The 26,957-nt window shown below is 37.5% G+C and overlaps 1 protein-coding gene across 5 annotated transcripts in view; it reads right to left on the bottom strand.

Moving 5' to 3' along the window:
- LOC121371653 (MAGUK p55 subfamily member 5-like) overlaps window positions 1-26,957 on the bottom strand; it is a 69,973-nt gene that overhangs the window by 23,269 nt on the left and 19,747 nt on the right. For 3 of the 5 annotated variants that reach the window (XM_041497698.1, XM_041497697.1, XM_041497699.1), the window contains 2 exons: window positions 7,323-8,330; window positions 2,656-2,942 (listed from right to left, as the gene is read on the bottom strand). In XM_041497698.1, coding sequence (XP_041353632.1) covers window positions 2,656-2,942; window positions 7,323-8,223 — 1,188 coding nt within the window. In that variant the 5' untranslated portion in view covers window positions 8,224-8,330. Of the gene's footprint in view, window positions 1-2,655; window positions 2,943-7,322; window positions 8,331-21,669; window positions 22,967-26,957 lie in introns of those variants that run through there. The other 2 variants (XM_041497700.1, XM_041497696.1) reach the window with 2 other exon arrangements.

The raw sequence follows: 26,957 nt of genomic DNA, 5'->3' as shown, positions 1-26,957 counted from the left end.
AACAGGCAGCCGTTACTACTAGCATGCCTGTAGGGTGGGTCTTCAAACAGGCAGCCGTTACTACTAGCATGCCTGTAGGGTGGGTCTTCAAACAGGCAGCCGTTACTACTAGCATGCCTGTAGGGTGGGTCTTCAAACAGGCAGCCGTTACTACTAGCATGCCTGTAGGGTGGGTCTTCAAACAGGCAGCCGTTACTACTAGCATGCAGCCGTTACTATTAGCATGCCTGTAGGGTGGGTCTTCAAACAGGCAGCCGTTACTACTAGCATGCAGCCGTTACTACTAGCATGCAGCCGTTACTACTAGCATGCAGCCGTTACTATTAGCATGCCTGTAGGGTGGGTCTTCAAACAGGCAGCCGTAACTACTAGCATGCCTGTAGGGTGGGTCTTCAAACAGGCAGCCGTTACTACTAGCATGCAGCCGTTACTATTAGCATGCTTGTAGGGTGGGTCTTCAAACAGGCAGCCGTTACTACTAGCATGCAGCCGTTACTACTAGCATGCAGCCGTTACTACTAGCATGCAGCCATTACTACTAGCATGCCTGTAGGGTGGGTCTTCAAACAGGCAGCCGTTACTATTAGCATGCCTGTAGGGTGGGTCTTCAAACAGGCAGCCGTTACTACTAGCATGCAGCCGTTACTACTAGCATGCCTGTAGGGTGGGTCTTCAAACAGGCAGCCGTTACTATTAGCATGCCTGTAGGGTGGGTCTTCAAACAGGCAGCCGTTACTATTAGCATGCCTGTAGGGTGCGTCTTCAAACAGGCAGCCGTTACTATTAGCATGCCTGTAGGGTGTGTCTTCAAACAGGCAGCCGTTACTACTAGCATGCCTGTAGGGTGGGTCTTCAAACAGGCAGCCGTTACTACTAGCATGCAGCCGTTACTACTAGCATGCAGCCGTTCCTATTAGCATGCCTGTAGGGTGGGTCTTCAAACAGGCAGCCGTTACTACTAGCATGCAGCCGTTACTACTAGCATGCAGCCGTTACTACTAGCATGCCTGTAGGGTGGGTCTTCAAACAGGCAGCCGTTACTACTAGCATGCAGCCGTTACTACTAGCATGCCTGTAGGGTGGGTCTTCAAACAGGCAGCCGTTACTACTAGCATGCCTGTAGGGTGGGTCTTCAAACAGGCAGCCGTTACTACTAGCATGCAGCCGTTACTACTAGCATGCAGCCGTTACTACTAGCATGCCTGTAGGGTGGGTCTTCAAACAGGCAGCCGTTACTACTAGCATGCAGCCGTTACTACTAGCATGCCTGTAGGGTGGGTCTTCAAACAGGCAGCCGTTACTACTAGCATGCCTGTAGGGTGGGTCTTCAAACAGGCAGCTGTTACTACTAGCATGCAGCCGTTACTACTAGCATGCCTGTAGGGTGGGTCTTCAAACAGGCAGCCGTTACTACTAGCATGCAGCCGTTACTACTAGCATGCCTGTAGGGTGGGTCTTCAAACAGGCAGCCGTTACTACTAGCATGCCTGTAGGGTGGGTCTTCAAACAGGCAGCTGTTACTACTAGCATGCAGCCGTTACTACTAGCATGCCTGTAGGGTGGGTCTTCAAACAGGCAGGGAGTTGTTTTCACTAACAAAGTCAGCCCAGAAACACTTGATGTTGACCTCTCTGTTGACCTCTCTATCTACTGTATGTAGTGTCATTTTTGAACCCCCTTTATATATAGACATGCATGCATATATATATATATACGTGTGTGTGTGTGTGTATATTCATATATATATATATATATATATATATATATGTGGGTGTGTGTGCATGCATGCGTGTGTGCATGAATACATGTGTGTGTGTGTCACCAACCCTCTTATATCTGGCCATGAATGATCAGTTGGAATAGGGAAATACAAGTTGGGTGCTTAGTGACTAACAAACTTAGAATAATGATACATAATATGCCTGTAAGGAGTATAATGGACAAGCACACAAATTACTGAAAGGGTTATATGAATTGATAATGAAAATATGGCTCAGTCAAGAATTTCCTTTAATGTGCAGTAATGTGTGAAAAGGAGGTCATGATGACCTGGCTATGATATGCAACACACCGTTATCCCAAGTTGTACTTGCATGCAAGGTTTGATGATCCTATATGATTTGATAAGAACGACAGACCTTGGAATCAAAAAGCATTCTCAAAGTACTGCTAAAGCTATACATCTCACCTACCACTGTATCAGGCCCAACAAATTTTCTTATCTCTAAGTTCAAGGACCATAACTCTGTCAAAAATGGATAAATCACCATGATAATCAAACTTGATCTTTAACAGTAAAACATAAAGCTATACATAAAATTGCAGTTCAATATACAGTAGCGGATCCAGGGGGTTCCAGGGGTCCAGACTCTCTCTCCACCCCCCCCCCCCCCCCCCACCTTTTTGAAAACCGACCATAATCTTTAAGGGGAAACATGATTATATTAACTGTTCTGTGTAAAAGGAGAGATCAGTCATCACAGTTGGACCCGCCCCCTTCAGAAAACCTGTATCCGCGCCTGATATTACACACAAAAAAAGTCAGGAAAACAGACAGAGAGAAGGATGGAGACAAAACCTATAGCCCATACGGTTAAAGCGTTAAACCGGTAGAGGACTACCGTAATAAGATAAACCCTATTACACATTACTAACCGTTAGGTGAGGGTTCCGTAACAGATTGGCCAGTTCTCTTGCATAGGGGTCTGGAGAATTTTGCACCACATTAAACACATCGTTCGTAATATCCTGAGAGTTCACAGCTGTGGGTTTGGGTGGAGGGGATTGTGAAGTAATGTCTACGATTTTTTGGTGAATCTGCACAGCCTGCTGAAACTGGCGATTATGGAACACGTTATTCACAAATTTAATTTCTGACTGATCCTCAGAAGAATTCAGCTCACTGCGAATGTGATGTAGAGACTGAAACAAGTCTTCAATTCCTGAAAACAAAATGATGATTGAAAGTAAGAAGGTTGTAAATAAACTTAATGTAGGTAAAGCAATAAGGAGAAAATAAACATAAAACTATAATCACAAGTAAATGAAATGCAAATAAGTTCATTTCATAAACCCACTCAAAGACTTAATAAATAAAAACACTGGTTGAGAATAGCTCAGTATATTTCACTTCCAGTTTGATAACAAAGATGCATGAACGCAGACACACAATAAGAAAAATGACTTTGAATAACAAAGAAAAAATATGTATATGGACTATTTATATGGAAACAAATATTTGTCTCATATTTCTCTCAGTTGTACATTTATTTGTTTTAAATATCTACAAATTAATCCATCCTATACAAATCTATCAAAGTAACAGCACATTCTTCACCATTAAGAAATATGGCTGAAAAAAACATTACATATATGTGGTAACTGTAATATCCCATGCTTAACCTTCAAGTCATTATGTAAAGATTTTACAATTAAGAACAAACATTTTCTAAATACCAGTAAATAAAATTAATTAATTGTAAAAAAAAATTATTAGCATGTTCAAGGTATAATTTATAAATTTTAAAACAAATATTAATAAATAATATTTACAATTTTATAAACTTAACACATGCCCTTTAACTGTACTTCACTCTCAATAGAAAGTGTTGGGTTTTTAAAAAACCCAAAACAAACAATAATATGCATTAATCTACTCCAAAACACTAAAGCAATAAAAGCTGAAACATGTGTGATGATTATTAATCTGCAATTACATGTACATAGCATATCTCTGCACAAAACCAATTTCAAAAGATATTATATAGGCATAAGGGTATGCAGTGCTTTATCTACAGGGGAGAGCTGTTCTTGACCACAGTATATGGTTCAATTCTCTCTGTACAAGGACTGCCACTTTACAGCAAAAACAAAACACCCAACTTTATATAGTTTTTGATGTGTATAGGATAATATATTAAGGAAGGTATTGTATGCATTTTATAAAAATAATGATGAAATTATTTTGAGAATGAAGTGCACGTAGCTTTAAGACACTGTATATCCAATTCTCTTATGGGGTTCAATAGCTGCACTCGGGTAAAGATATGAATCCTTTAAAATTCCACTGGAGAAAATAACTTGAAATCAGTTCAACTTTCAACTTGGTGCATTGTAATAGCATGCAATTTTGACATCATATATATATATATATATATATATATATATATATATATATATATACTGAACAAAATAAGAAACTTCCACTAACTTTGCTTGAACATAACTTGATGAAAACAAACCGGGGGAATAATTGTTATATATGCGTTTAAAGAGTGTTCCATGATGCATTGTTTGGTGCAAAAATCATGGCCATAGGTTAACAAACTGGGAGAAATTTTGACGAAGTGTGGTAGGGGTTAAAAAAAAACCCACCCACTTAATAACGGGTATGACCACCTCTTGAATTGACCACTGCAGTGCATCGCAGGCGCATAGAATTGACTAAAGTGTTGATTTCTGCCTGTGGAATATTGTTCCATTCCTGAATGAGCGCTTGACTAAGTTCGTTGACATTAGCGGGTGGGTTGGGACGACGCCTCAATCGTCTGTCCAGACTATCCCAGACGTGCTCGATGGGGTTGAGATCAGGACTTTTAGCGGGCCAGTCATCAATGAAATCAATGTTATTTGTCCTAAGAAAATTTACAGTGTCTCTAGCTGTATGAGAGGTGGCATTATCATGCTGAAAAATCCAGATGTTGGCGTTGTTATGGAACACAGGAATGACGTGATGAGCGAGAATGTCAACGCGGTAACGTTGAGCATTTAAATTGCCATCAATGATGACTAGTGATGAACGATAACCATGGGCAATGGCTGCCCAGACCATGACACAACCCCCACCCCCGAAACGATCTCGTTCAAGAACACAACAGTCAGCATAGCATTCATTTCTCCAACGGTAGACGCGCACCCTGCCATCACCACGTTGTAAAGAAAATTGGGATTCATCCGAAAAAAGAACGGTATTCCAGCATCGCCGTATCCAACGAGTGTGTACACGTGCCCAATTAAGACTATTTAGACGATGACGTTGCGTTAAAACGCATCCGATGTAAGGATGTCGTGCATGTAAACCGTTCTCCCGCAGACGATTACGAACAGTTTGCCCACTGATTTGGTTATTATGAAGCCCAGGTGTGTTAGCAGCAGTAGCAGTGGCAGTTTGGAATCGATTGCGCAAATGCGTATTCATGATATAGTGGTCTTGACCACGCGGATGTCCACGACTTGGCAAGTCGTTGGTGCTTCCTGTTGTTCAAAATCTTACGCGAAGATTTCGTATCGCTTGATTAGAACTCCCAACATGCCTTGCAACATCTTCTGTCGATATGCCAGCATCAAGCATGCCAATCGCCGTTCGCGTAAATTATTGGGTATTCTTGGCATACTAAAAATGCTACAATGTAAAAAACTTAATTTTTTTTACAAATTTTGAAGCGTTTTCGTTCACTTGACTACAATGTCAGTAAGACAAGTAAAACAAATTGACCGAAATACTACACGGGACATGTCGAACCATGCATGCACATGCAAATTGAATTTCACGTTGTCGACGATTAACAGTGCAAAAATAATCGATAAAATTCATGAATCCTGATAATACAGCTCAAGGCTAATACTACCTAAAGAATTCATTGTGTAATGAATTCTTTAACACAACAAATACTATATGTACAAATCGGAAGTTTCTTTTTTTGTTCAGTGTATATATACACGCAAAACGAGATGGATCAAGTTTAGAAAATAAAGAACTCTGTATGTATTGTGTATGGACACAAATAAATATCAATTTTATCAGCTTCTGTACAGCTGAAAACATGACAGTCATTTGAAAAGATGATTAAACGAAGCACTAATGAATTCATTCTTGTCCATTACTGGGGACAAACCAATTTGGCTGTGGAAGAATTAGCAGGAATATTGGGAAAAACATCAACACAGATATGTCAACCAAATTCAAGAGCATGAACCTGGAATAAATGTCTTCATTCTTCATCTAATTAGCATTATTACTATGGTAACATTCTGTCTAAAGCACTCCTTCTGGACCAATTTTCATTAATTTATAGTCAAGCTCAAATGCTAAATGTTATAGATCGAATTAAAGACAACTTTATCATGTCATTTAAACAGTAAATTATGGACATCTAATAGATTGAACAAAGAATACCATCTCACAGACAGTAATGGTGTATAATGTGACACTTTAATGAAGTACATTATAAATCTATAAACAAATTTGTTTATAGTAAAGTTTGTTTTATTTAACGACGCCACTAGAGCACATTGATTTTTAAACTTATCATCGGCTATTGGACGTCAAACATATGGTCATTCTGACACTGTTTTTAGAGGAAACCCGCTGTTGCCACATAGGCTACTCTTTTTTACGACAGGCAGCAAGGGATCTTTTATTTGCGCTTCCCACAGGCAGGATAGCACAAACCATGGCCTTTGTTGAACCAGTTATGGATCACTAGTCGGTGCAAGTGGTTTACACCTACCCATTGAGCCTTGCGGAGCACTCACTCAGGGTTTGGAGTCGGTATCTGGATTAAAAATTCCATGCCTCGACTGGGATCCGAACCCAGTACCTACCAGCCTGTAGACCGATGGCCTGCCACGACGCCACTGAGGCCGGTAAATTTGTTTATAGTTACCAGACATTATGTTTGGCAAATATGTTTGTTTTTCCAGCAGTCAAAAGAAATTAAAAACTTCAAACTCTTACTTCTGTGCACACAGTCCCCCAGGGATATTTTAACATATTATGCACTCATGAATTTCTGTCGAAACTGTTATGATGCCCAGTGTTTGAGAATATTAAGTATTCCAATGACACACTTTAATTACAACTCAACTGTTTAAATAGAATACAAATTGAGTTGTTTGAATATAGTTTCAAATATTCAAAGCTTAAACCTAACAATGACACTGACGGAAATTGCTGTAGTTGCAATATGAATTGTGATACTGATGGATCATGGGCTCTAGCGACGGCAGTGGTTGATCACTTTAATATTTCTTGCAAAGCTACAGGTTTAAAATTGCTGTAGGCAGACCCAAAATTGCTGTAGGCAGGCCAAAATTGCCTTAGGTGAGCAATTTGCCTATGGCAAAAACACGAACAATGTTTTAGTAAATAATATCAGTTTTATTTGATGTAAGAAGAAAAGAAGTGTGTTTTGGAAATAATAATAATTTAAAAAATGTGTGTGCAATTTAGAAAACAATCAGCTCAGAAATAAATAACCTTCCTGTGGGAAGGACTATAGCTAAAACTACTTACTGTATGTACACCGACTGGGTAAACTTACCAATGTTCTGCTTCATGTAGTTTTCTTTGCCCGTCAGTTGTGGAAGAGGAGCAGCAGGCATTCCATCATACATATCTTCCTCCTCCCCATCCATGAAGGCAGTGTTACAAATTCCCGTTGGAAGCACTTTCTTATTGCCCTCCAGGGCCTGCAACTTTTTAGATCCACGAATTGAGGTGCGTAAGAACTCATTTTCCTCATTAAGTTTCTCCTCCTCTTCACGCCGCTTGCGCAGCTCCTCCTGGTGGTGGCGGAGACGCTCCAATTGTTCCATGGTTGGCTGCATCTGGTTGTTGGGAACCGACCCCGCTCCAGTGGCGAGGCTCGGGTCTGATTCATAGTAGTCTCTGGAAGAATTTAAACTTTTTACAGGTGTCATTTGTGAACCTCTGGGTGTGTGAGGCTGGGTAGGGGGGTATCTGGGAGGGCCCTTAACAGTGGCAACAAATCCATCAGGACAGTCTACTGCCATTTCCCTGTGAGGTCCTGGATCCTCGAACTCAAACGAGCTGTGTTCTACCTCACTGTCTGTAATGTTCTCTCTCGACCGATTCTGCAAGTTCTGACTCAAAGGGTGTCCATTTGGAGCAAGTAGCCCTTGAGCATCAAGATCCTCTATCAAGGGGGCTTCAGAATTTCTCTCCACCTTTTGGCGCTTTCCATCCTTCTTGGACTTTCCCTTGCCCTTCTTAGGGGTGTCATTTTCAAGGTATCCATTCATTTCAATGAACTGTGTGTTCCCGTTCATTTCTCCATTGCTGGCATGACCATTGGCCTTCTTCTTGGGGCTCTTTCCTATCGGCATGGAAACGGTATTTGTCACAGTATCTTTTACAAATGTATCCGAGTGCTGTGGTGATTTGTCTGTAGATTTATGAGATTCAGAAGACAGTTTAATCATATCCCGAGGGACGACATTTTGAAGTGTTGCAGCATTTTCCAATTTCTGCTGGGCATCATCTTCTACAGCAACAATAAACGCATCCTGGACTTTTTCTATCTCAGAAACTGAAATTAAAAAAGAAGTCATTGTTAAAATCATTATTAATTTTATACACTGGCAGTAATGAAATTCTGTTATATTACAGAAATCAATAAGCTTCATGTATAAAACATGATAAAGTCAATTTTAAAACATATTTCCGTCTGCTATGGACCCATACACTATTGTTTATCTACTTTCTGTATAGAATAAAATTAGAATTTTGCTATCAATAAACTATCACCGTGACTATACCCGGTGTAAAATATGGCAAGAAGGGTAGTTGTCTCTCCACAACCCCCCCCCCCCCCCCCCCCCCCCCCCCCCCCACCTCTCCAAAACGGCCCATTTTTGTTTTCATAGACTATGTCCTAAATATTGGAAGCAATTGGCAATCCAAATGCAGCTTGGGTAAAAACAACTTATCACTTACCTACCTACATGTATGTACTGAAACTGAAACTTAGTTCAACATCCCCCAAAACAACAATGTGTTTATTACAACACAAGATAGCAAATTCAAATACAGCACATGAGCAATGGTTTATGTAAAAAAGACCGTTTGTCCTAACTGTTTACAGCTTTTTAGCACAACCTAAACAAGGTCAACACCTTCATGAATAGGTGATAATTTGACAGTGTCATTGTCATAAGTTCATGATGGTCATGGACCTTCATGTTACCATTGTTCCAAGATACACCCTCACAAATAACTGACCCCTGCGTGTGCTGTAACCTCACCGTGGTGCAGGGGTGAACATTCTCTTTGAGAATGGCCAATACAGCACAAAATTGAAGTTTTTAGTAAAATTCAGTATCCGTAAAATTCTGTGATATTTGTGTTTTTGCACAGTTCTTTACACTGTTTTTGTTTAAGTCTTGAATTTTTATATTGATGTTGATCATCACTTTATTTATTTTCATTACCACTGTATGATGCCCAATAGCCGATGTATTATTTGTGCTGGGGTGTCGTTAAACATCCATTCAATTTACAAATAACTGAGGTGTGGACAGAAATTGGCCTGGACAATGATTTACAGTTGTTGTTAATACACTGGAAACATGCATTGCACGTAGGGTGGTGTGGTGTGCAAAACAACGATTAATCCAGCATACATAATTATATATTGAGGGTCAAAGATTGATCAGGAAGGAAGGAAGGAAGGAAATGTTTTATTTAACGACACACTCAACATATTTTATTTATGGTTATATGGCATCAAACACAGGGTTAAGGACCACACAGATAATGAGAGAGGAAACCCACTGTCGTCACTTCATGGGCTACTCTTTTTGACTAGCAGCAAGGGATCTTTCATATGCACCATCCCACAGACAGGGTAGTACATACCATGGCCTTTAATATACCAGTCGTGGTGCACTGGTTGGAACGAGAAATAGCCCAATGGGCCCACCAACGAGGATCGATCCCAGACAGAAAGCGCATTGAGCGAGCACTGTACCACTGCAAAAATTTTTTATTTCATTTGCTTCAATCTCAAAAATCACAGAATTCCCTCTTTAAAATCCACCCTTCACACATACAAATGCAGTGTTTTTATTATTTTTGTTTAACCAAATAGTATGGATCATTCAAGAGGTTTAAAGTTTGGCAGGTGTTGGATTCACATGTCAGTTCCATGGGCTACTCTTGTTTGTTTAGCAGCATGGATGTTTTTATATACACACCATCCCACAGCCTTTGTTACACCACTTGTGGAAGGAAGGAAATGTGTTATTTAACAATGCACTCAACACATTTTATTTACGGTTATATGGCGTCTGACATATGGTTAAGGACCACATGCGTCTAACATATGGTTAAGGACCACACAGATATGAAGAGAAGAAACATTCCATGGGCTACTCTTTTCGATTAGCAGCAAGTACATACCATAGCCTTTATTACATCAGTTGTGGAGCACTGGGTGGAATGAGAAATAGCCCAATGGGCCCACCAACAGGGATCGATCCTAAACCAACCGCGCATCAAGTGAATGCTTTACCACTGGGCTACGCCCCACCCCACCAGTTGTGGAACACTGGCAGGAACAAGAAATGACACAAAGGGCCCACTGACTGGGATTGATCTTGGATCAATCTTGCATTATTAGGTGAGCTCTTTTCCATTGGGCCACATCCTCCCTCCCCATTCTCAGAGTTAACTGAAAATTTTAATAGGGAAGACTATAATAGACATACAACTTCTCTCTCAGACTAATAGTCAACATCTCACCATTAACCTCTGCTCTAGACAGCCAGCCTAAATAGCTCAGGTACATGTCCAGGACAAAATATTTTGACATTAAATGGATAGGAGCATGCTTAAAAACCAAAAACAAATCAAGATCTGTTTAATGAGGATCATATTTCATTTGTTAATCTTCTGACATCTGCATAGGTTTTCCTGTTTACTAATGTCCAAGATAAGCAGACAATCGATTTAAGCCAATCTAGGTAACTGATTTATCATCTACATTGTTCTTCCTGTTCATAATGGTATGTTTAAACAAACACGGAACATGATTGCCTGTGTCCACGTCATGGCACACCAATACATTTGATCAGACCCACATAGACATGGACATTAAAAAAGGGTTTGTATATCGTCATGTGTTCAAGCATCTGTTTATCTTAGTAATGAGATGAGCACATACATCAAAGAGGAGATTGATGTTTTACAACATTCATGGAAGCCAATAAAGACAACAGAAGCGGTTTGTTTAACAATTTCAACATTCGGTCCGGTTCACCTTAACAAACAAGCCAATTGCATTGCAACATTTTTCTTGGCAGCTCGCAAGTGCTTACCACAACGTTGCAGACGGTGAGCCGGAAATTGCTTAAGTGCCACTTTTCTAATGTTAGGCTGCAAGCCATTGTCAGCTGAAGATTAGTGACAGTCGTGTGGTGGCTTGTTTAGGATTGCACCAGTCCCAGGTCTTGAAAAAATCTAAACCATTTGTAATAATGACTGGAAATAGCTTCCTACTAAATTCATTTGTTGTTTTCAAAACAAGCTTAAGTTATTTGAAAGCATCTCATTGCTCAGGAAGATTAAGATTTTTTTTAAAGTGATGTACAGATGACAACCTGATATAGATTTTGTTGACAGTGCGTAAGCAATACATTCGATTGCCTGTCATTAACAAAGCTAATGAAATATTCATCCATCTAAACTGGACAGCATGACAATAATATTACATGATTATGATTAAACATTTCACACAGATTTTCAATTCTCAGAGGCTTGAAAAAGCAGTCAGAGCATGGATCACACGAGGTGAGCGTACTACCAACTGAGCTACATTCTGGCCCTGGATGAAGATGAAATGCTAGACTTTACCGTCCTTATGTATGTGCAGTTTCTTCACTGTACTGATGCTGTATGTGTTTCTAAAGGGTGTATACTACCAAATCAAATCCCATAGACGACAATAGTAACATATGTGGCTAAAACTCCTACCTGCAACGTATCAACCGACATAAACGCCACGGATATAAATACTACCAACCCTTACACTTAAAGTGAATCAGAAAAAAATGGGGGTCAAGCTGCTCGCTTCTGAGATAACGGGTAGCGTCTATGACTACCCTAGTTTCGCACAAAATTCGAGTACTTTTTTTTTACAGGTACCCCATACATGTTTCAAGCACAAGGCTACTTGACACATTGGTACTAGATGAAATAAAATTGCAATTTTTTTTTACCCAGATGAAACTATTATTTTTTACAACCAACACACTCACATTTATAACCAATCACAGGACTTGTGGTGTTCACTTCTCTATCAAAAGTTCGGTGCACCTCGAACTTTGACCCAGCCGGAAGTTATTTGGTTTAGTACTACCTATACTGATAACATACATTTTTCAAAAAGTGTCCAGCTATGTGTCTTTATGACAACCAGGATCTGGTGTATTCTGACATAAACTGACAACCTCACTGAAACTGTTGTTTCTACAGTGCAACCTAATATAATGTACACCTCAAAAAGCATATATATTGCATATAGTTTTGTACAAATGCAATATGTCATATTAAACAACAAAATGTTTTAAAATAAAACTCCTGAAGATATTTACTTTCAGTTGGGTGTGTGTACTCAGGTATATATGTAGAGACAACAAAGATAGTCAGAGTACCTCTACCCCTTTAAAGAATTCCATTAAAACACATGCACTTGATTGACCCCTAGATTATGAAGACCTTAACAGGCACATCAAAGAAATATCAGTATTAAAAAAATACACTGTCTGAGGAAGGAAACACAAACCTGTATGAAGTAATGACTTAATGTCCTGAACATTAGTGTTGGGAGGAAATCCTGTATGCTGGGTGTGGGTGTCTTCAAGTTACCAGGTGTGGGAATTTCAAATCCATCGGCCATGCTGATTTTCATAATGAACCATCAAAACTATTGGCAGCCACCAATATTCCTGACTATATTTTATTTATAGCCTACTGTAGTTGGAGGTTTTAATAGTTGTGATATCTGGAATAATCATGCAGCTTTAACACATTTATTTTTGATTAATTACTGAAAAAAACTATTTTTAAATGACAAAATTACCCGAACATCTATTTTCTTGCATTATTTTCTAATCCGGATGAATACAATATGTACAATAGATGTATTCCTACAATCTGTAATCCAGCATTTTATTTAGCTAGTAACATTAGGTAATACAGCTTTAACAATAAAATAAATTATCAACTTAATCCAATGCAGATAATCAGATCTGAAAAAATCTAAGTATATGTTTAACAACCTTATTGTTATGTACAAATAAGAACAGAAGACACAATAGTGACAACAAATTTAATTCTGTTTTTGGTAAAGTTTTTCTTCAAATTTACTTTAAATTTTGCAAAAACTACAAATTTGTCTAAAATATAACTTAGCACCCTATAAATATGTCAAAATGACAATAAAAATCAACTTCTTTACAAATTTGAGTTTTCAGAATTTCATACATAAAAAATTAACAATGTTAATGGAAACTAAAAGACATTAACCCACTATTGGCACATGCTATTTTTAATATAAAAATAAATTGCTATTAAAATCTTAGTTCAGGTTGCCTATATATAATACCATATTTAAGAGCAGTTGTATATGGCAAGTCAAATACCATGTAAAAAGAAATTATTGAAATCTTTACAGTATGAATTATAGGCCAAAACCAACTTTTCTTCAGTGCTAACTTTGATTCAAACTCCATTCAGAGCCATGTACAGAGATTATTGTCAAGGTCAAGGTCATTGTGAACTTGCATGATCGAGTGATGGCTAATTAATCAACCAGTATAGTTTAATTAAATACAATGACAAAATCATAATATTGTTTATTATGCACTGAATATGTGCTATAGGGTGTATACTACCAAATCAAATCCCATAGACGACAATAGTAACATATGTGGCTAAAACTCCTACCTGCAACGTATCAACCGACATAAACGCCACGGATATAAATACTACCAACCCTTACACTTAAAGTGAAACAGAAAAAAATGGGGGTCAAGCTGCTCGCTTGTGAGATAACGGGTAGTGTCTATGACTACCCTAGTTTCGCACAAAATTCGAGTACTTTTTTTTACAGGTACCCCATACATGTTTCAAGCACAAGGCTACTTGACACATTGGTACTAGATGAAATAAAATTGCAAATTTTTTTTACCCAGATGAAACTATTATTTTTTACAACCAACACACTCACATTTATAACCAATCACAGGACTTGTGGTGTTCACTTCTCTATCAAAAGTTCGGTGCACCTCGAACTTTGACCCAGCCGGAAGTTATCTGGTTTAGTACTACCTAAATAACAATCCATTAGGCAGTTTTTTTAGTCTCGACCTTTTTAATGTCGTAACCTCTTTGTAACCTGGATAACATTCTTATTTCAATGTCTGTTCATGTATAGACCAAATATCACCATTATAATCAGGTATGTTCTGGGGATGTCATTAAAAAACCAATCATTTCTTTTGGTGCTGCTTACACCAACTTTATTGAAAAGGTTAACATCATCATCAATATGAAATGAGTTGCTGTAATGCAATCTACCCTGCACATAAATGTAAGAAGACAAATGAAGCAAAATTATGTAATCAGTGTTCAAAGACAACTACTTTCTTTATTCATTTTGACATGTGCATGAATATAAATGTACATAGCAAGGATGAATTTCCAGAGATGGTGTTTTCAACAACAAACTTCATTTATTTTCAATGCACTTCGACACAGTAAACAGCAGCACTCTGATAATTCCGAATGACAAAAAATTATTCTAATAATTCAGAATGACACAACTCTATTTTAAGAATTCTGAACAAAACCATATTGTGATAATTCTGAATGACAAAACCATATTTCGATAATTCTGAATGACAAAACCATATTGTGAAAATTCTGACTAACAAAACCATATTGTGATAATTCTGAATGACAAAACCATATTGCGATAATTCTGCATGACAAAACCATATTGTGATAATTCTGCATGACAAAACCATATTGTGATAATTCTGAATGACAAAACCATATTGTGATAATTCTGAATGACAAAACCATATTGTAATAATTGTGCTCTGCATGATAAAACTGCATGATAAATCATTCCTAATGACAAAAAAGTATTCCGATGATTCTAAATTACAAAATTGTTTTCTGATTATTCTAAAAACAATTCGTTTTATAAAACTTTTTTAATGACACACAACACATTAATTACAGTTATATGGTGTTAGGTTAAAGACCAAAGACATCATTAGTTAGAAAACCTGCTGCCGCCACTCCAAGCCTTGAAATAAGCGTCCAGTCACGGTCATTGTCCGGTACAAATTTGTAACTTGTCAGTAACAATGTCGATTGCGCCAGTCATCATGTCCGAAGCTCACGTTGTAGTAAAAGCTGGCTGTTTTGGAGTCGAATACACTTAATGCACCGATTTTTTTTTTTTTTTATTACGAATGAAAAAACACAAATGTGTACCAGTGGGATTCGAACCGGTTCGCGGGGCACTTGACAGTCCAACACGAAGTTCATCTACAGTCCGTGTACCTGTTTAGTAGGATTTTTCGGGAACTTACACGTCACGCATTATTAGTAATTGACCTTTCGTACTTAGTATATACTTCCTGTGGCATTTTCGTTTAAAGTTTGCAATTCAAATTGCCTCGTGGTTAACAAAGGATGTTGAACAAAATAACTCCAGTCTTTGCTGTAAAAGAACAGACAGGTACCGATAATGACAAATCAACTGCCCCTGTTCCCAGTACCCGCGGGCATGCGGCTTCCGATTAAATCATGCCCCGGAAATTCCCAAACGAATATCTCGCGAGGTAGGATCTTAAAATCTAGCACTGAACTAAAATGGTAAAAGGAGGATTTAGTTAATACAAATGCCTCTTTGTGGCTACAGTTTGAAGAAAACACCAAAGGCGAGGTTACACTTATGACATGCAGTATAATTATGATTTTTCAGACGCGTGGATCAAAGGGTCCACAAATCCGTGTAACAAATGCTAAAAATCACTCGGCAACCAAAAATATAGAATATTACCACAAACAAGACACTGATGACATTGAAAAAAATGGATGAGTCTCAGTCAGATCATCATGAATCTGAAAGTTCAACACAAAGTGATAGTGATAACAGTTTCATGGGTTTCTTAACTCTTTCACCACAACAGGCCGGTATACCGGCTAGCGATATCCAGTGCCTCTCAGCACGACAGGCCGGTTTAGCGGCTTGTAACACCTGTTCATATTTGGCGCCGAGTGATGCGTCAATATTATAATTAGACAAAATCTCGCGCGACCATAGCTGCCTTGTGACACACTGTAATGGCTGCGCCCATGTTCTAGCGAATTTTGAATGAGTTTTTCCAAGTTTATACTGATATTCTGACTGTAATTAAACATGAACCGAGGTGACGAAATTTTGTCTGTTGAAAACAATGGTTGCGATTCAGATGACGGGTTTTCCGATGATGAAATGTGGGATAATATGGAGTTTGGTGCATTTGATTTAATCGAGATTGGCGATCGTGAACGAAATGTCATTCAACATGGCAATTTAGAAGAAAATGATACCGATGACTTGCCACTGTTTTACCACGCGCCTGAGTTTACCTGGACACATGAGCCATATTCGGTTACCTGCAGATCAACGTTTACCAAAAATCCGGGGCTCATAAAAGTGTTTGACGTTAACACAAACGCCATAGAGTACTTTCGCTATTTTATTCCAATACAGTGTATGGAAAAATTGTGTAATTTACCAACATGAATGCCAAAAAAAATCGTGATACAGATCCTGCTAACAACAAAGGTGTGTGGTATGATGAAATGAAAGCTTATTATGGCTTGTTAATTTTGCAAAAGCATTGTAAATATATTTTTAAAATTGTAACTGGAATGTTAATTACCGTATTTGACCGGAAATAAGCCCATGTCTTTGAATAAGCCCACCTCCGTTTTGATAGCATTTAAGAAATTAGGCCCTCATTCATAAATAAGCCCACCCCCAACTTCGTCACCTTATAAATAACATGAAATTGCAAGTTTGCTCAAAGTTCATTTAAAAGATAATTAAACACAAATGTAACACAATATTTTACCACCAGTGAGATTTAGCAGTCTAACAATAACAGTGTGTAACATTGTTTTCAATTTCCTGCCTGCAGTATTTCTCTGAAGTATCCAAGCCCAAGTATGAACTAAAAACCAATGTCTATTTTTAACACCACACTGGGTCCGCAGTTAATGCTAATTAAGCAAATACCTTATTCTGATTGGCTAAGAACAATGACCTTAGATTGACAATTCTTTGTAGTGTAAGCTGGCTGCCTGTGTCAGAAACGTGTGTATACAAAGAGTTTGTTGTTAATTGCTGTTGTTTTAAGTCTTCTCAGCATTAAATTTTGGATGTAAATAAACAGCACTGGTAAGTAATTGTAACATAGAAGGTGTGTTTCTGATAATTAGATACTAGTAAAAAAAACCACAATTTAATTAATAAACAATTATTATTTATTAATAACAAATGGAACACTAATTAATAGATGTGCTACTAAACTTTTTTTTTTCTTCCTAGTTCATTTAAGTATTGTTATTTATTTTAATTATTATTATTAAAAAATGTTTCAACAAAACTGGCCCCTTGTCTGGGAATAAGCCCACCCCATGCCAAGCTCACAATGAGTTGTCTTGGCCCCCTGGGCTTATTTCCGGTCAAATACGGTAATTAATTATCCAACAAGAAAAACATTTGTACTGTAGTTTTTTTAAAATTACCAGTCCTACCTACTCAAATAGCTGAGTAATATGCATAGTTTACCTGTAATTACCAGATTTATACCTGTTGAATCTAACATTTTTAAAGTATTATTTTTTTATCTAGACAGCCGTCCATTCACCTTTCTGAAAATGTATAGCCTATAACTAAAATTAATGATAAAACAAGTAGTTTTATCCTTTAACAAACATGATCATAAATCTGCTATTTAAACTCAGTGTGCAGGGAAGGTCAAGGCTGTAAAACTTAGTGGTGAAAGAGTTAAGCCCTATCCTAACCGGCCGCAAGTGATGCGAGCGATTATTGCCTCATCCTAACTGCACGCACGCGACACGACATATAAAGGCATTGCACGCGTGCAGTTAGGATACGACAATTGAAATCCATGATTTCTAAAATTATAGCTCACGTCGCTCACGGCCAGTTAGGATACAGCTTTATCAGAGGACATATATTAATGCATCATAGACTAGTAAGTACGTAACAATAATAAATGTCATCATTTGGTGACTATTGCCTTAATTGCTGCATTGGTTATTTAGTAATTAAATATATCAATTATTATTTCATTTTTATTTACAATGTTTTCTGACAGGTACAATTTCTTTTATGTCAGGCACAAATTGATTGGTGCAGGACATTGTGTCAGGTACACCAATTTTTTTTATTTCAAGGCTTGCACTCCATAAGCGACTCTTTTCAATTCATTAGCAGCAAGTGGTAGTTTATATGCACCATCACACAGATAGGATAGTACATACCATGGCAGTCATGATTCACTGACTGGAATAAGAAATAGCCCTGTGATTGGAAGGAAGGAAATGGTTTATTTAACAACACACTCAACACATTTTATTTACGGTTATATGGTGTCGGACATATGGTTAAGGACCACACAGATACTGAGGGAGGAAACCCACAGTCGCCACTTTATGGGCTACACTTTTTGATTAGCAGCAAGGGATCTTTTATATGCACCATTCCATAGACAGGATAGCACATACCACAGCCTTTGGTGGTGTACTGGCTGGAGTGAGAAATAGCCCAATGGGCCCACTGACAGGGATCAATCCTAAACCTCCCTGTGATTGGTTTAACAGTGCTAGCGGTCTTCAGATACTATTTCAGAGTTTTCATCCACCTACAAACCACTCTAAGTGAAGCAACAAAGAAGAACAACAATTCATCAATTCTTGAACCTAAACTATTGAACTTTTCAATAGAATCAATAGAGAATGGTAATATAATTGTTTAAGCGAGACATGGTTGAATGTTTGTAGGAGATAAATCAACAATTGTACTTCTTTTGGATGTGGATCTATGGAGTCTGTTACAGCCCAAAGGCTTATGGTCAGTGTTTGATGGATCGTGTTCTCAGACTGATCAATATAAGACTCGATATGGTCGCAACACCACAGCTCAAACATGCACAGCCGTTACACTCAGCCTTGAAGAAAAATCCAATTTCAAAGAAACCTAGGAAATATGCCACACACTATCAAGGAATGTGGAATAATCACCACTGGGAAATAAAAGTATGAAAATGGTAATGACAGAGACTGAATTGGCATTGACACCACGGTTATCGGTTATCAGATACATTTGATGTTTCTCCAGCCTATATGGGATATCAGTTTAAAGGCATTGTATAAATTAAGCCAGGTCACTATTAAATGATGAATAAGATTACTATTTGAAAATATCGCATATTTAATTTGTCCATCCAGCTATATAGTCATCATATCCTATTCCTATATAAAGTTTGTTTGTTTTATTTAACGACGCCGCTAGAGCACATTGATTTTTTATCTTATCATCGGCTATTGAACGTCAAACATATGGTCATTCTGACACTGTTTTTAGAGGAAACCCGCTGTCGCCACATAGGCTACCGTATATCTTCGCCTATAAGTCGAATTTTTTTCACCCAAAAATTATTTTATAACTTGGGGGGTCGACTTATAAGAGGGTGAAAAAAATTTCACCCAAAAATATTACTGTTTTGGGGATTATTTTACAAGTTTTATTGTTGAAGTATGCCCTGTATTTATACTCAAATATGTTAATTTGACACTTTCATTTTTTTATAACCTATTTTTTTTGGCATTATAATGGTTTCGGTTATTTGAAAAGGCGTGCGATCTCACTCATATGCCAAGACAACAGTCCACTTAGTTAAAATAACAGTCATCACTAATAGCAAAAATGTAAACAATACTAACTACCTGTTGCCGGAGTTTATTTTGAAATCTGGTCACTGGCATTAATGGTTGTTCAAACAATGTTTTGTCGGTGATTAACTTCATGAATATTACTGAGCTTTCCCTTAAAATAGACTGATCTCTGCAGTTCACTAGAGCAATAGGGACACATCATTTGGTACAAAAACCAATGTATTTTTCCAGAGTTATCCTCCTTACATGTATTAATATGGCGGCAAAACATGTGATTAACCGACGATACATGTACTTTCAGTTTTATCGTAGTGATCTGTTGTCAGTGTTTATAAATAAAGTTGTTGTCTTTGCACAAAACTATGCTGTACAGTGCCATACGGTAACAGTCAAACAGCTTTCACTCTCTACTAAGGGAATATTTCGTTTTGATGCTATGTAGTTTGATTGGAATATTATTTGCCTTTGCCAAGTTATAAAATGATTGGCCTTTGTTGAACCAGTTATGGATCACTGGTCGGTGCAAGTGGTTTACACCTACCCATTGAGCCTTGCGGAGCACTCACTCAGGGTTTGGAGTCGGTATCTGGATTAAAAATCCCATGCCTCGACTGGGATCCGAACCCAGTACCTACCAGCCTGTAGACCGATGGCCTGCCACGACGCCACCGAGGCTGGTCCTATTCCTATATAATGACACCTCAGCACATTTTAAACTATGGCTACTCAGTGTTTAACATATATGTAATTATTTTGAAAGGCCTAGAGAGAAACCTGCTGTTTAATGACAACTGAGCACATTTTAAACTATGGTTATTTGGTGTTTACCATAATATGGCTATTGCAACAATTGATTGAGACAAGTAAAGGAAAGGAAAGCAATATTTGTTTATCCTAACCTCAGAACATTTTAAGAGACGTAGCCCAGAGGTAACAGCGCTCGCTTAATATGTGGTCAGTCTGGAATTGATCCCCATCAGCTATGATATTTCTCGTTCCAGCCAGTGCACCACAACTAGTATGTTAAAGGCCGCAATATGTGCTATTCTGTCTGTGGGATGGTGCATATAAAAGATCCCTTGCTATTAATGGAAATTTATCTAAGATTATAAGTCAAAATTACCAAATGTTTGACATTCAATATCCGATGATTTATAAATCAATGTGCTCTAGTGGTGTCATTAACCAAAATAAATGTTTTTTACCTTTTTAAAATTTGTATACAGAATATATACTGCTACGTAATAACATTTACAAATTTTGAAACCGATAATTATTTTAGAACTGTCCTCAAGAAAAAAGAAGTTTGTTTTGTTACCACCAACAGAGCACATTGCTTTATTTATCATTGGCTATTGGATGACAAACATTTGGTAATTGTAACAAATAATCTTAGAGAGGAATCCTGCTACATTTTTCCATTAGTAGCAAGAAATCTTTTATATGCACCATGTCATAGACTGGATAGCACATACCATGGATTTTGATATATCAGTAATGGCCCACTGGCTGGAACAAGAAATAGCCCAATAGGTCACTAATGGGGGTTGATACCACACTGACTGTGAATCAGGTGAGTGCTTTACCACTGGGCTAAGTCCCTCCACTATAATTTAGTTTGACAGTAGAGATAAAGATAAAAACTTTACTGCATATAGACATTCCACATACGGAGCTGGATGCAAAACATATGCACAAACAAGACACAAACAAACATCATACTATTCTAATGACTAAATAAGGAGTAATCATGGGCAATACCTGTAGATGTATGAAATTTATTAAACTGTTGAGATACTATGTGATAATCTTCACACATTTTGAAGTGGTTGATTATTTTAGAACAGTCGTCATGAAGCCCTGTCACCAGATGGACTCACCTGAAATACCTCGCACATCAAGTTGCTGTAGTTCCTGCTCCTGGCCATGACTGCCAACAACGTACACAAACATCGTAATTAGACCAGCACAAACGATGATGAAGAAGACCGGTTCACAATCAGACCACACAAAGCATCACTTCCACGGGGGATCAAAAGTTAATGTCCAGGTCTTACACGGCAGATAACCCAGGGGTTGCTGTATAGCCAGACAAATGATAATTCACAGACATGAAGCAAGCCATTGCAGTGCACAAGTACAAGTTAGTCAAGTCCTATTCCTGGTAACACAAGAAACTCTATAGCTCGTATCAGATTAAATCAAATGATAAAAACTGAAGCACACTGTATTCCGATACCAAAGCAATTATTTCATACAGCAATTATTTCATCCTTCGTTGGTGTGGAATATATTATAGCCATGTTGAATAATTATGTAATAATATTCCCAAACTGCTTGGCAATTAAAAATTAGCTTGAATACTCCATTGCAGTGTTCATGTTTAGAGTTAGAAAAGATAAACACTTTCTTCAATGAAAGTGAAACTTTCAGTAAATATTGAAGAAATTCAGTGTACACCACAGATGGGTTAATGAAAGTCAATATTCCACATAACGTTTAGCTTGTATGATACATAAAAAACCTGGATCCCACACAAGTAATGAATTGATTATAGAAACGTCCATCTGTCAATGCACACCAAAGAAATGTAAAGAAAAGTCAATACCCGAGAATAAGTTAATTTTGTGTGATTCGAAAGAAACATTTGTCCAGAGCACGTAGAGAATAGATTACCGATCATTTCATGGGTCCAATTATACAGCTACATCACCTGGACAAAATACACAGGAGTATCACATTGTGGAAAATGGCTGTCAGAGCCTGAACTAACCTGAACCACTCATGAATACATGCATGAATCAGCCAACATTAATTATACGTGAATGTCAAACATGTCCCAATGTGAAGAGACAATCAACAACCTGTGGCTCACACCAGCATTGTGATAACCACCCAGGTCAAATGAGATGTCAAACAGACGGCTGAAGATTCCTGTCACAATATATAACCCCTTTCCATGACACAGAGAAAACCTGATGACCAGTGACACATGGTATGTGTGTTCATCCAACCTGGCTGGTTAATGAGTCTGTCATATTGCACCATGGAACTTCTCCAAACTTGTAGGTATTACTAATATTTTCATAATGGGTAGAATAACACAGTCGTTATGGCACAATCATAAAGTGAATAGCGACAGTACGCACATACCATGCATCTTGTAATCATGTATCATGCAATGCATAACAGTCAAAATATTTGGGAGTTGTTATTAAACAAATTCTAGTTTGGAATATATCAACAAGAACACAGGTTGTTATAAAAAACAGCAGAGTTAAATCCATCTCTCATTGAAAAACAACACTATAAAACAACAGCACAGTTAAATCCATCTCTCATTGAAAAACCACATTATAAAACAGCACAATTAAATCCATCTCTCATTGAAAAACATTGACACACCATTACCAATTTTGTAACAAACACTGCACTGGTATAACAATTTTGAACAATAATTGTAAATATTATCATCCGTCTTTAAAACAATGCACTATAGCTGCTATAGTTGTGCTGGATTGATTTTTTTTTTAAATATCAACATCACTCTTTAAATACAGCTGCTGTTATTTTGGATCCATATAATATAAACAACAATATAAGTCTTGAAAAGTTACAAACCACCTGTCCTAAATTATATAGCATGAAGTTACACTGTTGATTTGCAAACCACATCAACAGTTTGAATAAAATGCACAGATACTAAGCTACTTTGAAATTTTCCCCCCATTAATATAACAACTGACTCTGAACACAAATACTGCGCTTGCGTAAAAAAGTAATAAAAACCATTATGTATAAACGCATAGCTGACATAACACATTATGCAGGATCTGTATAATACTGCAAGGTACAATAACAAGCTTCTAATCATAACAACAACAGCAGCATGAATCCGTAACCTCACATTACATGAGCAACAATATCATGCCACAGGCGATGTTTTTTTCTTCTTCTTTCTTCTTCAGTTTGTAACACCAGATCAAGCGTAGATTAATAATGTGAAAATGACAGAAAATCACAGCATGGATTGAATGTTAATCTTTTATTTTGTCACTCTGCCAGCGAATAACACAGAAGATTGTCTTAAGGCATGCATATTTAGGTGATTGTTTATACACACAGGGTGCTCCAGGTAAGGTATGTTATTCTGTTTACGTGATCATTTCCACTTGCGGTTCAAGCACATCTGCCCTGGGCAACGGTTCAGACATTCTCTGCAAAACGTGCGTCAGAAAATAGTGGGATATATTTATCAGATAAGACAAGCATACTTTGGCCAATGAAATTTAACAGGTATTATGTAAAACTATTTGGGTCACAGTTTATGTAAGTTTAGTGTTAACTGAACAGGGGAGCAGGTGTCGGTATTTACCTTTTATCTTCTAATTAACTTGGTCTGAACTCATCAAAGCTGTTGAGAATGTTTATCAAATTCCAGCCAAATGCTAGCAGATTATGCAATTCCAAGAGCAGTCAAATTTAAATAACGCCATCAAAATAGGGCTGTTACAAAATTAGTCACATGAAAGGGTAGCGGTGTTGAAACAGTTTTTAATAATTGTATGTGCCCATCACCCACAAAATAAATTTTTATTTAAATCATGTATACATGGGAAACAAGATGCAACAAAAAGTTTGTTTTCTTTAAAGACACCATTAGAGCATATTGATTAATTAATCATCGGCTATTGGATGTCAAACATTTAGTAACTTTGACAGTCATCAGAGGAAACCCACTCCATTATCCTAATGAAGCAAGGGATCTTTTATATGCACTTTGCCACAGGCAGGAAAGCACATACTATGGCCTTTGACCAGTTGTGCACTGGTTGGAACGAGAGAAAACCCATCAAAAGTTAAATGGATCCACCGAGATGTTAAGATGCAACAAACCCCAGGCATAATAGATACAGAAAATGAAAAAAAAAAATGCAAATATAATTTTTAGCTGTAACATTAATATTTTGTACTATATGAAGGAGATAACACAGAGATGCAGTAGAAATACAGGTTGATGTTTATCACTTCACAGAATTGAGCATCTTTAATCAAGTAAACGTAGTCTAATTACAAGTATAATGTAACCATGATGTAAATTTCTTTTGACGTTTAGTATATAACTATGGAACCGTTTCTGGCATCCTATACTTTTTTGGAATTCAGAGCAAAACCATTTCTCAAGAAATTAGCTTAAGGCAATAAAGTTTAATATGATAGTCCCTTGATAGTCCAGTTAATAACATTTGCACCAAAAATAAATCCCATTTAATTTTGCACTCTAAAACAGGGTGTTTTTATTATACTGCAGTGGTAAAGTGCTCGCTTATGTGTGGTCAGTCTGCATGGGATCAATCTCAATCGGTGGCCCATTGGGCTATTTCTCCTTCCAGCCAGTGCACCATGACTGGTATATCAATGGCTGTGTTATGTGTTATCCTGTGTAGGATAATACATATAAAAAAAAACCTTGCTACTAATGGAAAAATGCAGTGGGTTTCCTCTCTAAGATTATATGCCAAAATTACCAAATGTTTGACAATGTGCTCTAGTGGTATCATTAAACAAAAAACAAACTAACTTTTATGTGGTTTGGAAGAGGCATATATGCGTATGATATATTATCAACATTGTTAAAGTAAATCAACATGCAGTTCGAAAGATTATATATATGGAAAAAAACTTCATTTGCTTCAATTATTTTTTGTAGGGAGTATAGAACAAAAAAACAAAATTCCTTTGATTGACACATTAAGAATGCAATACTCGTTCACTTTCAGGTTGCCATTTTGTGTGCATTTTTCAAAATGTGGTCCATTTTAGCCACTAACCTGCAATACATGTATACATGTTTAGGCGACAGATATTTTTAAACAAATAGGTACAAAAAATAAAATTTCATTTTAAACAAATAAGAAAATAATAAATTTTACATGGAATTATTTGAAGGGGTTTTAGATTTTAAAAACTGGTGGTTTTCTAAGACAGATAGTAAGTGATACTATAGATTAAATTATTTCTGATGTGAGGTGTCTTCTTAAAGACTACATTATAATTATGTAATGTGAGAGAAAATCAAAGTGGAAAGAAACTTTGTTTTACATTCATTAATTAAAATAGCAAATCATACTGATTACAAAATCTGTTTTATCCATTGAAATCACAAATGTTCTTGCGAACATGTCGAGTTAAGAAAAATCTACATTTCTGCCTCACTCTATGACCTACAAACGAGAACAAGTCAATATTTCTCTTGCTTTTCAAAGGCAACCTTTGAACTGTGTGGCTTAAATTTCCATTTTCAGTTTAGTTAAACAATTTTAAGACATGACATGAATCTAAAAAGAGTAGTTGTGAGTGCTGAAATAACTTTCCATTTTTGTGTTATTGGTTTAGTCCATAGTTACAGGTATACATGTACCAATGGAGCATGTATGATTTCAAAGTTTATTTTAAATTTACAATATTTGATATTAGGGTGTCACCACCATTTGCTTACGACCAATGAAGGAAAAAAAATGTACTTATTTGTTCACTTAGGTACAACCCATGAGGCAAAAGAAATGTAATTATTACCAGCCTCGGTGGTATAGTGGGTAAGCCATCAGACTGAAGGCGGGTAGGTACTTGGTTCACACCTCAGTACTGACTTCCACTCAGAGGGACTCAATAAGTAGATTTAAGGACAGTACACTGACTTCTCTCTCACTAACCACCAACAACCAACCACTGTCCTGGACACAGCCCAGATAGCTATGGGGTGTGCCCAGGATAGCATGCTTGAACCTTAATTGCAATAAAAATAAGTATAAATGAACAAAAATGTCTTTATTTCTTCACTTAAGTCCCAGACTAGCCATTTATATTTAGAGACAAAGAGAGAGACAGTGAGTGAGTGAGTGAGCGAGCGAGCGAGCGAGAAGGGCGGGAGGGAGGGAGGGAGAGAGAGAGAGAGAGAGAGAGAGAGAGAGAGAGAGAGAGAGAGAGAGAGAGAGAGAGAGAGAGAGAGAGAGAGGGAGGGAGGGAGGAGAGAGGGAGGGAGGGAGGGAGGGAGGGAGAGAGAGAGAGAGAGAGAGAGAGAGAGAGAGAGGGAGGGAGAGAGAGAGAGGGAGGGAGATGTAAGGGGTACAGATAGAGAGGGCTGAGAGGGAGAGAAAAAAAGAACAAG

Source organism: Gigantopelta aegis, chromosome 4 (assembly GCF_016097555.1).
Source record: "Gigantopelta aegis isolate Gae_Host chromosome 4, Gae_host_genome, whole genome shotgun sequence".
NCBI classification, from domain to species: domain Eukaryota; kingdom Metazoa; phylum Mollusca; class Gastropoda; order Neomphalida; family Peltospiridae; genus Gigantopelta; species Gigantopelta aegis.
The sequence above is the reverse complement of the archived record's forward strand: the minus strand, read 5'-3'. Positions and strand labels throughout refer to the sequence as shown.